General features: G+C 34.7%; 1 protein-coding gene across 4 annotated transcripts in view; it reads left to right on the forward strand.

Moving 5' to 3' along the window:
- The window catches only part of TTC6 (tetratricopeptide repeat domain 6), a 203,360-nt gene that overhangs the window by 106,866 nt on the left and 79,370 nt on the right, over positions 1–17,124 (forward strand). For all 4 annotated transcript variants that reach the window (XM_042943017.1, XM_042943018.1, XM_042943019.1 and 1 more), the window contains exon 8: positions 7,527–7,631. In XM_042943017.1, coding sequence (XP_042798951.1) covers positions 7,527–7,631 — 105 coding nt within the window. The remainder of the gene's footprint in view (positions 1–7,526; positions 7,632–17,124) is intronic.

Raw genomic sequence — 17,124 nt, forward strand, 5'->3', positions numbered from 1 at the left:
TCCATTGTACATTCCTGCTTCCTTTGCCATAGATTAATTGGCTATGTATGTGTGGGTTTATTTCTGGACTCTCTATTCTGTTCTATTGAGCCATGTGTCATACTGTTTTGAGTACTCCAGCTTTGTAGTATGTTTTGAAATCAGGAATTGTGACAACTTCAGCTTTGTTCTTTTTTCTCAAGATTGCTTTGGCTATTCAGGCTCTTTACTGGTTTCATACAAATTTTAGTATTATTTGTTCAAGTTCTGTGAAAAATGCTGTTGGTATTTTGGTAGGGATTGCACTGAATTATTGCTTTGGGGAATATGGACATTTTAACGATATTAATTCTTCCAATCCATGAGCATGAAATATCTTTTTGTTTGTGTCATCTTCAATATCTTTAATCAGTGTTTTATAGTTTTCAGACTACGTATCTTTCACCTCCTTGGTTAAGTTTATTCCTAGGTAAGTATTTTATTATTTTTGATACAATCGTAAATGAAATTATTTTCTTAATATCTCTTTCTGCTACTTTGTTATTAATGTATAGAAACTCAACCAATTTCTGGGTGTTAATTTTGTATCATGCAACTTTACTGAATCCATTTATTCTAGTAGTTTTTTTGGTGGAGTCTTTATGGAGGAAATTGAATTCTTAATTTAAAAAAATCTCCTCTCAACCCTCTGGAAAACATTTCAGCAGTCTTTTTTTTTTTTTTAACATGCAACTACCAGTCAGCAATAAAAAGGAATGAACTCTTGATGTATGCAACTATGAGGATGAATCTTCAGAGAATTTTGCTAAAAAAAGCATTTTTAAAAGATTACATACCTTATGGTTTCCTTACATAACATTCTTGAAGTGACAAAATTATAGGAATGGAAGACAGATTAGTGGTATCTAGGGTTTAAGCATGGGGGGTGGGATGAGTGTGTCTATAAAAGGACAACATGAGGGATCCTGTGGTAATGAAAATGTTCTGTATTTTGACTGTATTAATGTTAATATTTGTGATATTGTACTATAGTCTTGCAAGATGTTACCTTTGAGGGAAACTAGTATAGACGGGATCTCTCATTATTTAATATTTCTTAAAACTGCATGTGAATCTATAATTATCTCAAAAATAAAGAAGTTCAATAAAAAATTGTGATTGTTAGACCACAACAAAGCAATTAAACTTAGTTATTAATATTGAATGATAATTTGTGTAGCTGAAAGAGAATGTATTAAATGATAATTCCTACAGCTAAAAATTTTTGTTGCGAATGAAAGCAGAAACCATATCGATGACTTTTTCATACCTTGATTCATTAAAATCTATTGGTTTTTTGTACTTGCAATGTATTTTTTTTTACCCATTTGTTATTTTGTAACATTGTACCTTGGTTATTTGGAAAATATTGTTCATCAAGTTATGTAGATCTTCAAAAGTTGATACATTTCACTATAATATCAAAATACCGTATTTTTAATATCATCAGAAAAGGGTTTTAGCATTGTGTTAGAAGGTGGAGGAGGGACAGCAAAGTATCCTCCAGACTGAGAAGGCACTTTATGACTGAAAAAGGAAGCAAACCACTCCATACCATTTATAGTTTTATTCAGGGTAACTTATTGACAAGGGGGATTGGACAGACAAACTACTCAGGTACTATGCAGCTATTCTCTGTCCTATCTGGACCCTAATCTTTAGCTTTTATAGAGTGAGGGGCATTTTGGTGAGGTTAAAAGGTAGTTATCAAAAGAGGTGGCATCTGTGCACCAGTCAGCTCTACTGGTTACCAAAAGCGGAGCCTTCTGTGAACCACTTTAAGGAAGATCAGAATGAGCCCTCCCACATTCCTGTCAGTGTATACATCAACCTCCATGGGGTCTGCCATGTGAAACTGAGGGAGGTCGTTGCACGGGCATGGACAAGGTGCAGGGCCAAAGATGGAGTTGGTGTGGTCAGCCGTCTTCTACATTGGGAACCTGACAGGCTCATGGTGAGGGGCACAGATTTTCCAAAATTCTAATTTTGGCTAAATGCTTAAATTGTTTCATTGGCACAGACACTATAAGTGGTTTTATTTGAAATGACAGGATTTCTTCATTTAGTTTCAAGAAAATGCTTGCCACATATCCAAGTCTGAATGACCAGTTTGATATGTGTCTTGTCAAAGTGAAAATGGTGGCAGGTTCAGTTCACAACTCTAACAATAGCACGTGTTTTTCCTCAAATCCACCATTCTGCGGCCACCGAAACACTTTATGTGTAATTCTCATTTAGTCACATTGATGTGTGCTTACAAAATAAAGATGTGTTCTTAACAATTTTTCCTGCCTTCTGGTGTGCATTTTTAAGGTGCTGCTGCCTTGATTCATGGTAAGGTGCCATCAGTTTTACTCAATGTTTTTTTTGTTTGTTTGTTTGTTTTGCACCATAAGTGCAAATTTCAACACAGAGAAAAAGGCAAGTAGCCTCTTAATATTATTGAGGAAATAGTTTTCAGGTGTGGAAAGGTATTGACAAGGTCTTGAAAAGACCCTCGAAAAGATCTTGAGCTCTTCAGAGTCTCAGACCACATTTTGAAGTCTCACTCATCCTTATGTTTCACTTCTCTGAAGCTTGACTCATCCCTGGGAACTAATTTGCATGTCTCTCTCCCTTAGTGAACAGAATATTCTGACCTTGGCTCTTCAGTGTGAACAGGAGTTATTGTATGGGGTTGTAATATACATAGTAACCACAGGGGCTGTGCAGGTGCTATTACACTAAATCAGCCTGGTTGCTTAATAGTAATTTACTTTGCTGTGCAATCCCTGTCTTCCTGTTGAGTACTAGCAGCCACCAACCCTGTCATTTCTAACTATTTTCCTAGTTCTTCTCTTAGAAAGTTCTGAGCATTGCAGGGGAAATCAGTTTACCATGATGAGTGTTTCTTTACCAGTTTAATTTGATAAATTCTCTCTTGAAGGTGCACCTGTGCTTTTCCTTAATAGCAAAGTGCTGTTGCTTGGTGATGGATTTTCCTCTCTTCCCTCTTTGAGTGTCATATCTTGCTTACGTCTAGGGGAATAATTTTATTCTGGATGCTTAAGCTGCTGGAAGTCTATCTACTACACAGAAGGAATTACTGTATTGTATGTATCCTATCATTTGAATGCCTGAAATCTTCTTAATTTCTAGTTGATCTTTGGAAGAAGAGTTGTCAGATGATTTTGGAAGATTTTATTCATCTTTTAGCAAGGACTTCCTGGTTGTAGGTCTATACAGCATAAAGTGACATAATGTGCCCAGCAAAACGAGGATGAGTGAGATAAAACTTAATTTTGAATTCCTATGGTGGACAAATTAACCTGGCACCTGCAAAATCTGCTTTTCTCTACTCGGTTGGTATAGGAAATGCAATCAAGTATATGTAGTAGTTGAAGTATATCTGACTGGAAATAAAGTGGTCAAGACTCAGTGTCACCTTATAATTGTGGATCTTTATGTACTGTGTTTGGGTCTTTATATATTATTCTAAAAGGTCTGTGTAACACCCACCCTCTAGGAGATGTCACTATTAAGGTTTCATAGTCAATGCTACAGTGATGCTTGCAAGTTAATGCTCTAACATTGTTTGAGGTCATTTTTCTGGTGAAAAATCTTGTTTGGGAAAATGAATAGTCCAATTAAGTATTATTAAAAGTCAATGGAAACATTAAAGAAAACATAATCGCCAATAATACCATGCATTCAAACAGCTATTATTTTTAAAAATCTTACCACATTTTCTTCAAGGTTTTGTCACGAATGTCTGATTAATTTTTATGCCTCCAACTATTTTTTGAGATAAATTTTTTGTTTGATTTAATATTTAATTACTTATTTATAATAAACTTTATTTTGTAGAATTGTTTCAGAGTACAGAAAAATTGCAAAGACGGTATGGAGGTTTCCCACATATTATACATCCTGTTTCCCCCATTATTAATACGATAATAGTGGGTTAATAGTGGCCCCAAAGAAATATGTCCAAGGCCTAACCCACAATACCTGTGAATGTGACCTTATTTGGAAATAGGATCTTTGCAAATATAATTCAGAATCTTGGGGTGAATTCTGGATTTAGGGTGGGCCCTAAATCCAATAGGACAGGGTTGTTATAAGAAGAAAATGCCTTTGACCACACAGACACACAGGAAGGCCATTTGACGGTAGAGGTAGAGATTGGAAGGATGTATCTGCAAGCTAAGAAATGCCCGGGACTGATGGCAACCACCAGAAGTTCGGAAGAGGCAAGGAAGGATTCTTCCCGAGAGCCTTCCAAGGGAGCCTGGAAAATACCCACACCTTGATTTTGGACTTCTAGTCTCCAGAGCAGTGAGAGAACACATTTCTGTTACTTTAAACCACCAGTGGTAATTTGTTATGGCAGCATCCGCAAACTAATACAGCTTACAGTTCCATGAACTAGTATTTATACATTGTTATTAACTAAGGCCCGTATTTTATTCAGACTTCTTTCGTTTTTATGTAATGTTAATTTTCTGTTCCAGGATCCCATCCAGGATACCTCAATATATTTAGTTGTCATATTTGTTAGTTTGCTCTTGGCTGTGACAGTTTCTAAGATTTTGGGGGAGTAGTAGTCAGGTATTTTGTAGAATGTCCCCCCATTGGGATTTGCCTGGTGTGATTTTGGAAGGAAGACAACCAAGGGAAAGCTCCATTTTGATTACATCATATCAAAGGTGCGTATTATCAACATGTGTTATGACTGTTGATGTTAGTCTTAATCATCTGAGGTAGTGTTTGTCAAGTTTCTTCATTGTATAGTTTTTTTCCCCCATTTTCATACCATACTCTTTGGGAGGAAGTCACTTATGTTCAGCTCACACTTTACGAATGTGGAGTTGTGCTCTATCTCCTGGAGGCCAGAGTATAATAAAAAAATTAATTTGTATTTGTGCAGATTTGCCTTTTCTTCTCATTTATTTATTTATTCATTCAATTATTTATATAGTATGAGTCATGGATATTTATGTTGCACTTTGAGTTATACTCCAATACTACTTTATTATTATTATTAATATTAATATTTTGCTAAAACATTTTGAGCATTGGTTATTGAGAGTTCCTTCAGTTGGCTCCTATGTCCCTTCAACACCATCCCCCATTACCGTGGGGTTTTTTTTATAACACTTAAAAACATTTGTTTTTAGTGTTTATTTTTTTTTTTGACAGAGAGAGAGACACACACAGCATGAACGGGAGAGGGGCAGAGAGAGAGGGAGACACAGAATCTGAAGCAGGCCCCAGGCTCTGAGCTGTCAGCACAGAGTCTGACATGGGGCTCAAACTCACAGACCGCGAGATCATGACCTGAGCTAAAGTCGGACGCTCAACCAACTGAGCCACCCAAAAGCCCCCACACTTTTTAAAAAGGCTCATCTTATATATTTCCTGTCCCAGACCACAGAATCAGCCATTTTTTTAATGTTTATTTATTTATCTTTGAGAGAGAGAGAGAGAGAGAGAGAGAGAGAAAGTGAGAAAGCAAGAAAGCACAAGAGAGGGAGAGGCAGAGAAAGAGGGAAAGAGAGAATCCCAAACAGGCTTGGTGCTATCTGTGCAGAGCCCAGTGTACGCCTCGATCTCACAAACTGCGATATCATGACCTGAGCCAAAATCAAGTGTCAGATGCTTAACCAGTTAAGCCACCCAGGCACCCCAAGAAACAGCCATTTCAACAAGAAGCCCCAATTCCCTTTATTGCAGAACGTAATTAGAAACCAACAGCTAGACATCAGGTGTGCTTGTTGCTACTGGGGCATTATTGCTTCCAGGCCTTCTTAGCTGACACAGTAAGGAAATATGTACTAACTCCTATAAATATGTCTATATGTAACCTGTGTCTAAATTAAGCTAAACATGGGGTCATACTGATGTCTCCAACTTGAATCTATTACGTGATCATTCTAACCTCCTCCCTTGCTTTTCTTTAAACTCCCAACCAACAGTGACAACCCTGGCTGCTACCATCTTCCATCTATTCACTTAACTGTTCAACTTCAGTGTAGACATATTAGAATTATTATCCCATATTCCTGGCGGATACAACTTCATCAACTAAAGTAGTGTTATATACAATTTATTTTGTCTTTATTTTTATAAAATATACTCATTTCCAAAGTTACTAAGGTCAGCAACTTTTTTCCCAACCCCCTTCATGAGGTTGTTTCATACATTTATAATACAGTTAGATTGTTTTTTTGTTATATTCTGCATTCCATCCTGGGATTCCCCTTGATTTCCTAAATTATTTTTTTCTTTTCTTTCTTTTTTTTTCTTTTCTTTTCCTTTTTCCTTTCCTTTCCTTTCCTTTCCTTTCCTTTCCTTTCCTTTCCTCTTTTCTTACCTTTTCTTTTTTTTGAGAGAGAGAGAGAGAAAGAGAATCCTAAGCAGGTTCTACACTTAGCACAAAGCCCAAATTGGGGCTCAGTCCCACGAACCATGAGATCATGACCTGAGCTGAAATCAAGAGTCAGGTGCTTAATTGACTGAGCCACCCATGCTCCCCCCTAAATAATTTTTTTAAAATTTCTGTACACAAAGGTTCACTGTTTGTGCTCTAAAGTCTAGTGGGTTTTGACAAATGCATCATGTTATATAGCCACATTTCCAGTATCATGCAGGATAGTTTCACCTCCCTAAAAATTCACCTATGCCTGATTCAGTTTTATTTTGAAAAAGTTTGAATAAACAAATATAGAAACCAAACTAACATACAACTGGTGACACTTTATCAAGAATTTGTTTTAACTTTTTATCATACGTGTTTCAGATTTTTTTAAATAAAAGAAATTAAAAAAATAATAAGTCATTTTGCACTTCTTTCTAATTTCATTTCTCTTCCTCCTAACCCAACAGCAGTTACTGTTATAATTGCAGTCTTTCTAGTTCATGATTTTATACTTTATTAGATATATATGTGACACTAAATAATAAATACTATAGTTATGTGTGGTCTAGAGACTTTTACGTAAATGACACTTTCTAAAAGATGCTTATTTTGCTGTCAATACTGTGCTCCTAAGATCCATTTGTGGTTTATAATTTTTGGGCTTGAACGGCCTTATAGTGTTAGTTATGTGAATATGCCATATTTTATTAATTTGTTTTTCTATTAATGGACATTTAGATTGGGTTGTCTTTTTTGCTATTTCGTATGCTGCATGAACATCCCTGTACATGTCTCTTCATGCACATGGGTAAGAATTTTCTTAGAGTATACAGTGGGAAGTATACATTTTTTATTTTACTAGAAATGGCTGGTTTGTCTCCATTGTGGTTCTACTAGTTTCCCCACATCGTTGACATTTGTTGGAATTGCCAACTCTACATTTCTGCTAATCTGGTGGGTGTGAAAAGTTGCCTTTCCAGATGTTCAATGGTTATGGAACCAGTCAACTCACTATCTGGGCAACTAGGAACACATTTGACAGAAGTTTGGGTCTTTACACTAGAGATCATTTGCTGGTTTTTAATAACCTTTCATTTTATTTCCAAAGGTGTCTGCTTATCCAGGATGTACGAAGTTGTTTTGGAATCCAACTTCACCCAAATTCTCTGTTCCAGTATCTGTTATGAAGGAAATTCTATATCCAAAATATGAGGTAACACACTGAATGACTTTTCTCTCTTTTTTTGGTTGTTTAATAATTAAATTGTATAATTGATTATGACATTAAATTTTACTGGACAGTTGCTATGTAAATTGTCAGACAACTGTTGCCATAATTAAGACTGATTGGATGGTCTTATAGTGTTGTACTTATCCATGTCACTCTAGCCAGTCGATAAGATTATTCTGCTTTTTTTTAAATGTTTATTTTTGAGAGAGTACAGGCTGGGGAGGGACAGAGAGAGGGGGAGACAGAAGACCTGAAGCTGGTTCTGTGCTGACAGCAGACAGTGCAATGCAGGGCTCAAACTCTCAAACCGTGAGATGACCTGAGCCGAAGTCAGAGGCTTAACTGACTGAGCCACTCAGGAGTCCCTGTTCTGTTTTCTTTTTGAATAAATATTTTATTCGACCAAGTTTCCAAGATATAGAACTACTTGGGTTGTTTAAAAGATCTTCATGTCATTTTCATTTACTTTTTTTTTTTTTTTTTTTTTAATTTATTTTTGGGACAGAGAGAGACAGAGCATGAACGGGGGAGGGGCAGAGAGAGAGGGAGACACAGAATCGGAAACAGGCTCCAGGCTCCGAGCCAACAGCCCAGAGCCTGACGCGGGGCTCGAACTCACGGACCGCGAGATCGTGACCTGGCTGAAGTCGGACGCTTAACCGACTGCGCCACCCAGGCGCCCCTTCATTTACTTTTTAAAGTGTACTTTTAGTTAATTTAATATCACCCAATACAGTTCTGACTCTTCTCTTCTTCCCTTAAAGAGTGTTTGTTTGCTCTCACATTATGTTATACTGATTATTTTAAAAATTAGAAAAGTCAAGAGAAGAAAGCCCAATGCAACTATTATTCTTCTCCCTCAAGACAATTACTACCTGTTTTTTGGTCCATTTTCTTTCATTCTCAAAAATCCTTCATCTTCCTTCTTTTCTTCTACTTTTCTCCCCTTTTCTCCTTTCTTTTTATTTTTTTCCTTTTAAAACAATTCTGTGATTAACATTATTGTGCTTAAATTTTTAATAGTACTTAGGATTATTTTATTTGCATGGTATTTGGGGCAGCTTACTAAAACTCAGATCATGATAAAACAAAAAATTGAAGAAATCATAGGGAGAGCATAAGAAGGGTATATTACCCTTCTTGTGTAATAGAGGTAAAATTAAATAAAAAATTCTGTCCACATATGATGTTGCATGAAATAGAATAATGAGTTTACCACTTAGCTTCCCTGCAACCAAGACAGGGATGGAATCACATTCATATTGGATCTATTCTGAATGTTAATATTGAAACATCTTTACATGTTTTAGATTACTTGGTTAAGGTGTATTATGCCTAAATATTATGTTGAATTCTGTAAGGCAATACTTTATTTTTAATGTATACTCATGGTGAAATATGTATGGAATGTCTTTTTTTCTTTGTTGCATTCTCCTATCAGGTTTATTCTTGCTTCATGAAGTTAATTGGGTAGGATTTCATTTTTTTTTTTAAATATTCTGAAACTGATGTAGCATAAAATAATCTAGAAAATTTGGAAGAACTCAGTGGAAACATCTGAACCATTTGGGAAAGTAATTGTTTGACAATTAGAATTTTTTTCTTTTCTATAATATTACACTGTATATTAACTAACTGGAATTTAAATAAAAACTTAAAAAAAAAAGAAAATTCCTATGCTTATTATCTCATTGAAACTACACTGAATATAATATGCTTTCAAGTAACACCTTCCTTAATTAAGATGGAAGTGTTTACAAACATGTATAAAAGAATATTGGAATAAATGTGTGCTTAAGTCATTGAAAACAGAGAAGTTTTTCTCTTCTAATTTTTGGGTTGTTCACTTTTTGTAATTCATTTTAATTTATTTTTTATTTTAATTCCAGTATAGTTAACACACAGGGTTTTATTAGTTTCAAGTGTAAAATATAGTGATTCAACAATTCTGTACATTACCCAGTGCTCATTATGATAAGTGTACTCTTTAATCCCCATCACCTATTTCACCCATCCCCCCACGTACCTCCCCTCTGGTAACCATCAGTTTGTTTTCTATAGCTAAGAGTCTGTTTCTTGGTTTCTCTCTCTCTTTTTCCCTTTGTTTGTTTTATTTCTTAAATTGTACATATGAGTGGAAGAACATGGTATTTGTCTTTCTTTGACTGACTTATTTCACTTAGCATTATGCTCTGTAGCTCCATTCTTGTTGTTGCAAGTGGCAAGATTTTGTTCTTTTTTATGGCTGTGTAATATTCCATTGTATATATATATATATATATATATATATATATATATATATACCACCTCTTCTTTATCCATCCGTCAATGGGCACTTGGGCTTTTTCTGTAAATTGGCTATTGTAGATAATCCTGCACTAAACATAGAGGTTCATATATTTTTCTGAATTAGTGTTTTCATATTCTTAAGTCCAGTAGTGGAATTACTGGATCATATTGTAATTCTGTTTTCAATTTTTTAAAAGTAATGTCTACACCCACTGGGGGCTCAAACTCACTATGCCAAGATCAAGCATTTTCTGCTATACCAACTGAGCCAGCCAGGCATGCCTCTCTTTTTAGTTTTTTGAGAAACCTCCATACTGTTTTCCATAGTGATTGCACCAGTTTGCATACACTCTAATAGTGCACAAGGGTTCCTTGTTCTTGGGTTGTTCAATGATAAGTATTTTTTCTTGAGTCATTTCGTTCTTACAGAAAGCCATCTGATTGAGATGTATAAATTACATGTGGCGTATGAATATGCTGTCTCTTCAGGGTTAATCTTTATTTCTTTTTTTTTAAATGTTTATTTATTTTGAGAGACACAAGGAGAGAGGGAGCAGAGAGGGGGAAGAGACAGAGAATCCCAAGAAGGCTTCACACCCAGCACAGAGCTCATGGCTGTGAGATCATAACCTGAGCCCAAATCAAGTAGGACGCTTAACCGTTTCTTTCTTTCTTTTTTTTTAAATTTTTAAAATGTTTATTTATTTTTGACAGAGAGAGAGAGACAGAGCATGAGCAGGGGAGGGGCAGAGAGAGAAGGAGACACAGAATCGGAAGCAGGCTCCAGGCTCTGAGCTGTCAGCACAGAGCCCAATGTGGGGCTTGAACTCACAGACTGTGAGATCATGACCTGAGCCGAAGTCGGTTGCTCAACCGACTGAGCCACCCAGGCACCCCTATGCTTAACCATTTCTAATGGTTAATCTTTATTTCTAATGTTGCATCACTTTCTTTCCCATTCCTAATCATATTTTTGAGAATTTTTTCTTGATAAAAAATATTTTTAAAATGAGTTTATTTTATCTTTTCTCATTTGTTTTCAATTACAAATGCTTTAGTCTCTACTTCTCAAATTACTATACTCACACCAGTATCAAATCATACCTTTAATTTTTTTTTTTAGCAAGGTTTATAGTATAGGATCCCCTAGCTGTTAGATTTTTCTGGCCTGTAAGTCAGAAAAATAAGTTTAACCTATCACCTTTGACTGAAAACACTTCCAGATTAATTCAATATTTGCCGCTCTGAATTTTTATATTCAGAAGTATATTCTTCATATACTTCTATTTTTGAAAATTTTTTGGTTGTTGGCTTCCTGCTTTCTATAGAAGGTTGACATTTCTATTTGGGCATTTTTCTAATTTCTTGTGTTGATTTATAATTGAATGAATGTCTTTATCTTTCTTCTTTTTAAGTAATGTAAGTACTTCATGAATTTTCTTCTATGTAAGACTTTGATCTTATTTCATAAATTTTTATTTATAGTGTGTTCATTTATTTTCTAAATAATTTGTATTGCCATTTTCATTATGTTTTTGATACATGATTTATGTGGGAAAGTGGTTTTTAGAACTGTTCTGACTTGGCATTATTTTAATTTTATTCTTTATCCTTATTAACACAATAAAATATATTCTTTAGAATATCAGTGTCTTGGAATTTATTGGTATTTGCTTGGTGGTATCCTACATATCCCAATATTGTCTATTAATTCAATGGTATTCTAAGTTGTGACCATTTTGTGGCAGCACTAAGCAGAGCACAGGCTTTCCAATCCATCTTGGATTTGAATCCCACTCACTTCCTGGATAATCTTTAGTTTCTACAAGTCTCGTTTTGTTTTTTTGTTTTTTTGGGGTTTTTTTGTGTTTTTTTTTTGTATGTAAAGTGGGTGTTCTGAGAATTTAATGAGAGGTTGTAGCATATTGCCTAATGAAAATCAGTGCTCAGTTAACAATAGATATAGCTGTTATATTGTTATATTAGTCCATTCTTCTGTGGCATATTTCTTTTACTTGATTTAAAAAACACTCTTGAGGATTTTTTAGTGCAGTTGTTTTAATCTATTTCTTCATGTGTTACCAGTAGTTCTTATTTACTTTTTGCAACTAGAAGCTGTTTTATCTTTATTATGAAGTTAGCAATGTTTTACCTTTCTTATGAATTCTGTCTCATCAATTTTAAATGGTCTACTTTGGCTTTTTTAATGCTGGAATTCTACTGTAATATGGCCATCCCTGTGTTCTTTTCTGTTTGTATTCAGGAGTATTTTCATTTTAATCCTTGTTTTTTAAAATTTTTAAAATTTTTTGCTTTGTTTCAGACGAACCACGTAAGTAGCACATGGTTAATTCGGTCTTACTGGTATTATTATTGTTGTTATTCTGTGGTTTCTGTCTTTTAAAAATCTTCTATCTTGTTTTTTTTTGTTAAACCACCATTGTTTCCTTTAGCAATATTATTGTTTTTTGCTGTTCTGAGTAACAAGGCCAATTAAAATTATTTAAGAACTTGCACGATAGTGGGTGAATAATTTCGTGCAGAAAAAAGTCAAATGATACAGCTGTGTATGGCAAAAATGTCACTCCCCACCTTGAATGCTGTTCTTTCCTGGATCTCTTCTCTTTGAAGTTAACAATTATAAACTACATTGTGTGTATCCTTTCAAACACGTTCATTTTCATTTATGTAATGCAAATATATGCAAATTAATGTTTTTCCGTGTGTGGAATCACATAATCTATATTCTTCATCTTGATTATTTTGCTTAAAACATGCTTCTGTTGATTCTCATTTATTGAGTATTTACTATGAGCCAGACACTGTGCCAGGCACCTCTCCTGTATTATTTCATTTGACTTTCCTATGAACCCAAAGAGAAAGGTACTAATTATGTCTTCATTCAAAAAAGTATCCCTCCTTTCCCATTTGTTCCCTTACCCTTTTCCTTACCTCTTTCTGGTGCTGATAGCTACTAACCCAGTTTAGAAGGGCATATTAATTATCCATTGCTGCAGATCAAATTATCCCAAAATGTAGCAGCTTAAAACGACAAACTATTACTATCTCACACAGTTTCTGAGGGTCTGGAATCCACTGTTTCTGGCCTAACTGGAAGGTTCTGGCTCAAGATCTGTCATGTTGTTTGAGTGAGGATCTCAGCTGAGGCTGCATCAAAAAAACAAAAGCAAAAACAAAAACAAAACACAAAAACCAAAAACCAAAACAAAGACAACCCCTTCCCTACAAACCACACTTGCACATATATCTTTGTAAATTTTTCTATTTGGAATTCCCGGTCAAAGTATATGTATAATTTAAATCTTGGAAGATTGATGTGTATATTTGCATTTCCTTAAGTGTAGTCTGAACTTTTAATTTATTTCAGAAGATAATATTTTTGGGGGAAATATGTGATGAGCTAAAACAAGAAAGTTCATAACATAAAGGATACAAAAGATTGCCTTAATGTAAAATATTGGTAAATATTAATTTGCAAAAATAGGCATGGCATCCATGAAAATGTGATGCTTACATCTCCTTCAAGAGAATCCATTGACATAAGCATACATGACCGCCAGCCTCCAGCTGCTGTCCTGTAGATCTATCAGGGCATTTGCACCAAGGCCATTTTTCCTGTGGGCTGCTCCTAGCCAGTGGCTGAACACAAGGGGTTTGCTAGTGTTGACCCCATTCCTGCTTGATGGAGGGTTGTTTTCACAGGAAGCGTTGGCTCCAGAACTTTCCATCTGCCTGTCTCAGAACTGCTCTGTGATCTGAGGCTCTTGCTACTCACTCCTTCCTCTCTCTTCCTCTTTCACAGATGTCAGACTGCATCATGGTCTGAAGGCTTCTTACTGCTCCCTCTCTCTGTGTCTTCCACTGGTCGTATCTGCTTCTAACTGAACTAACACAGCTGGGGGGTAATAGGAATACTATGTAATATTACTGCAATATACTGTAATGAGTACAAACACAAACTCTGTGTTTATAAAGGAGGGGCATGTATTTTTCTGTCTTCGTATTTAGAAAATGTGAATAGAAGGTATTGAGAGTAGGCAGAATTGTTGGAACAGAAGTAAGAATTGTAGCAAGATTTGTTTGTAACCAGGACTGGTTACAACTGGTGATGATGGAGTAACCTGTTAGAAAGGTGGTCCAAAAGCAAATCAGTGCTGGTGGTTGTTCACACCAATGACTAGAAGAAAAAGGATCCAGGAGGACTTTCTGACACAAAAAGATGGCCTAGGATACTTTCCATACATCGCAACTGGAATCAGACCTTTGTTCAAAGAATCCTTGTTCCTTTGAATGGGAAATGGTATTTAGATACAAAGGTCTGTGTGCCCTACTTTTTAAAGGTGTATTTAACATGTTTATATATATATTATGATTACTGATATTTTTTGTTTTATCCTACCATATACTTTGTGTTTTTTATTGACTCTGCCTTTATTTCTTCTTTTATTCCTTTTCCTAAATTTATCTTTTTGTTGTTAATTTTTTTTTAAAAAGTCAGTGGTCTGGATATAATATATTCTGGTTTTATTTTTACTTTTTCTATTTCAAAAATTGTGTTTTATCATCCCTATTTTGGAAGTATGTGTACTGTTTCTTATTCTTATGGTGATTTCCCTCGACAGACATCTTTAACTTATCAAAATCTGATGTTGATCAATACCTTTATACTCTTTATACTCTTCCAGGAAAATTCAGTGACTTTAAAACCTTTCAATTCCATTTACCCCCTTTTGACTTAGTATGTTTTTACTTTGATATATTATTAGATATTTATCTTCTAAAACCCTCAAAACACTGTTATTAATATTTTATAAAATATAATTATCTCTCTCTTCTTTTCTTTTTTCTTTTCTTTCTTTTCTTTCCTTTTCTTTCTTTCTTCCTTTCTTTTTTTTTTCTCTCTCTAGTATCTCAGATCTTTCTGTCTGGCATCATTCTACCTTTTGCCTAAAATATATCCTTTAGAATTTGCTTTAAGGCAAGTGGGAGTTCCATAGTTGGTGAAAATCTTGTTTTTTCTTTGTTTCAAATGTCTTTATATTAGCTCATTCTTGAGAGAGATTATACTTGGGTATGATGTATTTTGCAGATATATTCTTTTAGTACACTAATGATGTTCTACTATTTTCTGGCATCCACTGTTGCTGTTGAGAAATGGGTCTTAAATGTGAATTTTTTGAGGATGATCAACTCCTTGCTTCCTCCCAAAGCGGCTACTTTTAAACTTTTCTCTTTTTTTCCTCCTATTTTCAATATGGTGTGTCTAGCGGCAGATTTCTTTTTATTTATGCTTTGGAATCTCTGGGATTTTTGAATGCATACTTTGATGTCTTTCATCAATTATGGAGAATTTTTAGTTATGACTTCTTCAAATGTTGCCTCTGGCCATTCTTTCTTTCATTTTCTGGGATTTTAATCATACGTATTAGCTTCTTTTTTTTTTTTTTTTCTCTTGATGCTGGATTCCAGGTAATTTCCCTTCTGGTCTATCTTATAGTTCAAGTTCATAAATTCTTTCTTCAGTTGTGTCTGAGATACTGTTAAACTTGTTTACTGTATTTTTAAATTTGGTTTTGTGTTTTTCTTTTTAGAATATTTATTTTTTTCCCAAATCTGTTATGTTCTAGTGTTTTATTTCTTTGTGTACCTATCTTTAAATGTTTATTATTGTATTTAAAACGTTATTTTTAGGAAACGTTTGAGACTAACAATGCCATTTCTTTTCTCCAGAGAAACTTCTTGTCAGAAGTTAGCCCTCAGAAATAGTTTTAGTCTAAAGTTGAGGCTTGAATTTCTTTGACCACCCTTGTGATGGAACTGAGGCTGAAAGTCTACACAAAAGTTACTTACTACCATTCTTTTTTAAAAAAGAGGTTTAAAACTTTTATTTTATTTTATTTTATTTTATTTTAGTAGGCTCCATGCCCAATGTGAGATTTGAACTCAGGACCCTGCGATCAAGAGTCACATTCTCTACTGACTGAGCCCACCGGGCACCCATGCTTCTTTTCACTTTAAATCTGAGCATGTAGCATCTCCTGTAGCCTTGGATACTTGTATATTTTGTATATGTACAATATTATACAGTGTATTACATTTGTGTATAAATAAATAAATAATCTATAAATAAATCAAGTTCCAACACTTAGGTAAGTTCTGGGCTTCAATTTCTATCACCCTTGCCCCAAGAATTCGTCAATCTGTAACTCAGACTTGCAGCTGCTTTGGCAAGTATCATAACAAAAGCATCTTGAATACTGGGCTTACTTTTCCAGGTTCTTGCCTTTTCTTAGATTTTGGCCCAGTATCTGTTCATCATCATGTTAGCTTTTTGATGCTTTGAAGATTGTGTTTTTCATACTACAAGTAGCTTTCTTAGTTTTCCTCAGCAGAATTACCTAGCCTGCCATAATTAGAAGCAGAATCATAATTGACTTTTCAGATAGCAAAACTGTTTCCATTTCTATCTGCATCCCAGCTATTATTGGATGCATACAAGTTTTAGCAATACCTCTGGAGTAGAGCAAAACCTCTGGAGTTACATCAGGTATCATATAAGCAATATTTGCTCTCTCAAGACACATTGGTTTGGCCAATATCTTGTCAGCTTCCAATATATGAACCATGTTCTCTTTTTAAAAAGCAACCATTTATTATTAGTAAGTTTTGCTGTTTTGATATCTGTAAAATACAGTATTATGGTTTTTGTCTTTTGTTATTGTTAAAAGAATTTTCTTAAATATATAATAGCTGTTATTCCATCATATTTTGTGTAAGCATATGACAAAATAGTTCCAATAGTTCCAATAGTTCCTTGTATATCACGTAGTTTGTCTTTGAATAGTAATGGTGACCCCAGGTAGCCTTCTGCTATGTTTAGTAATTCTCTTAGCTTATACTGTGCTATAGCTGTGTTATAAAAATACACTAGAAATAAATAAAAATCAATGCTGGTAATTCCTAAATTACCCATAGCCTTCTCCATATCTGTTCCATTCTCAGTGATAATTTCCTGGTACTCTTAAAAGCTTAATTTCCTATTGAATACATATCGTTTGATTTTGAAATGTTAGTTGTTTGAGACCTAAAAATTTCAGCAAAGTAGCAGTATGATTTAACTCATCATGACTACACCAGGCTGTCAAACTTAGATCTTCTAGTTGTT

This window comes from Panthera leo, chromosome B3 (assembly GCF_018350215.1).
Source record: "Panthera leo isolate Ple1 chromosome B3, P.leo_Ple1_pat1.1, whole genome shotgun sequence".
In the NCBI taxonomy this organism is placed as follows: domain Eukaryota; kingdom Metazoa; phylum Chordata; class Mammalia; order Carnivora; family Felidae; genus Panthera; species Panthera leo.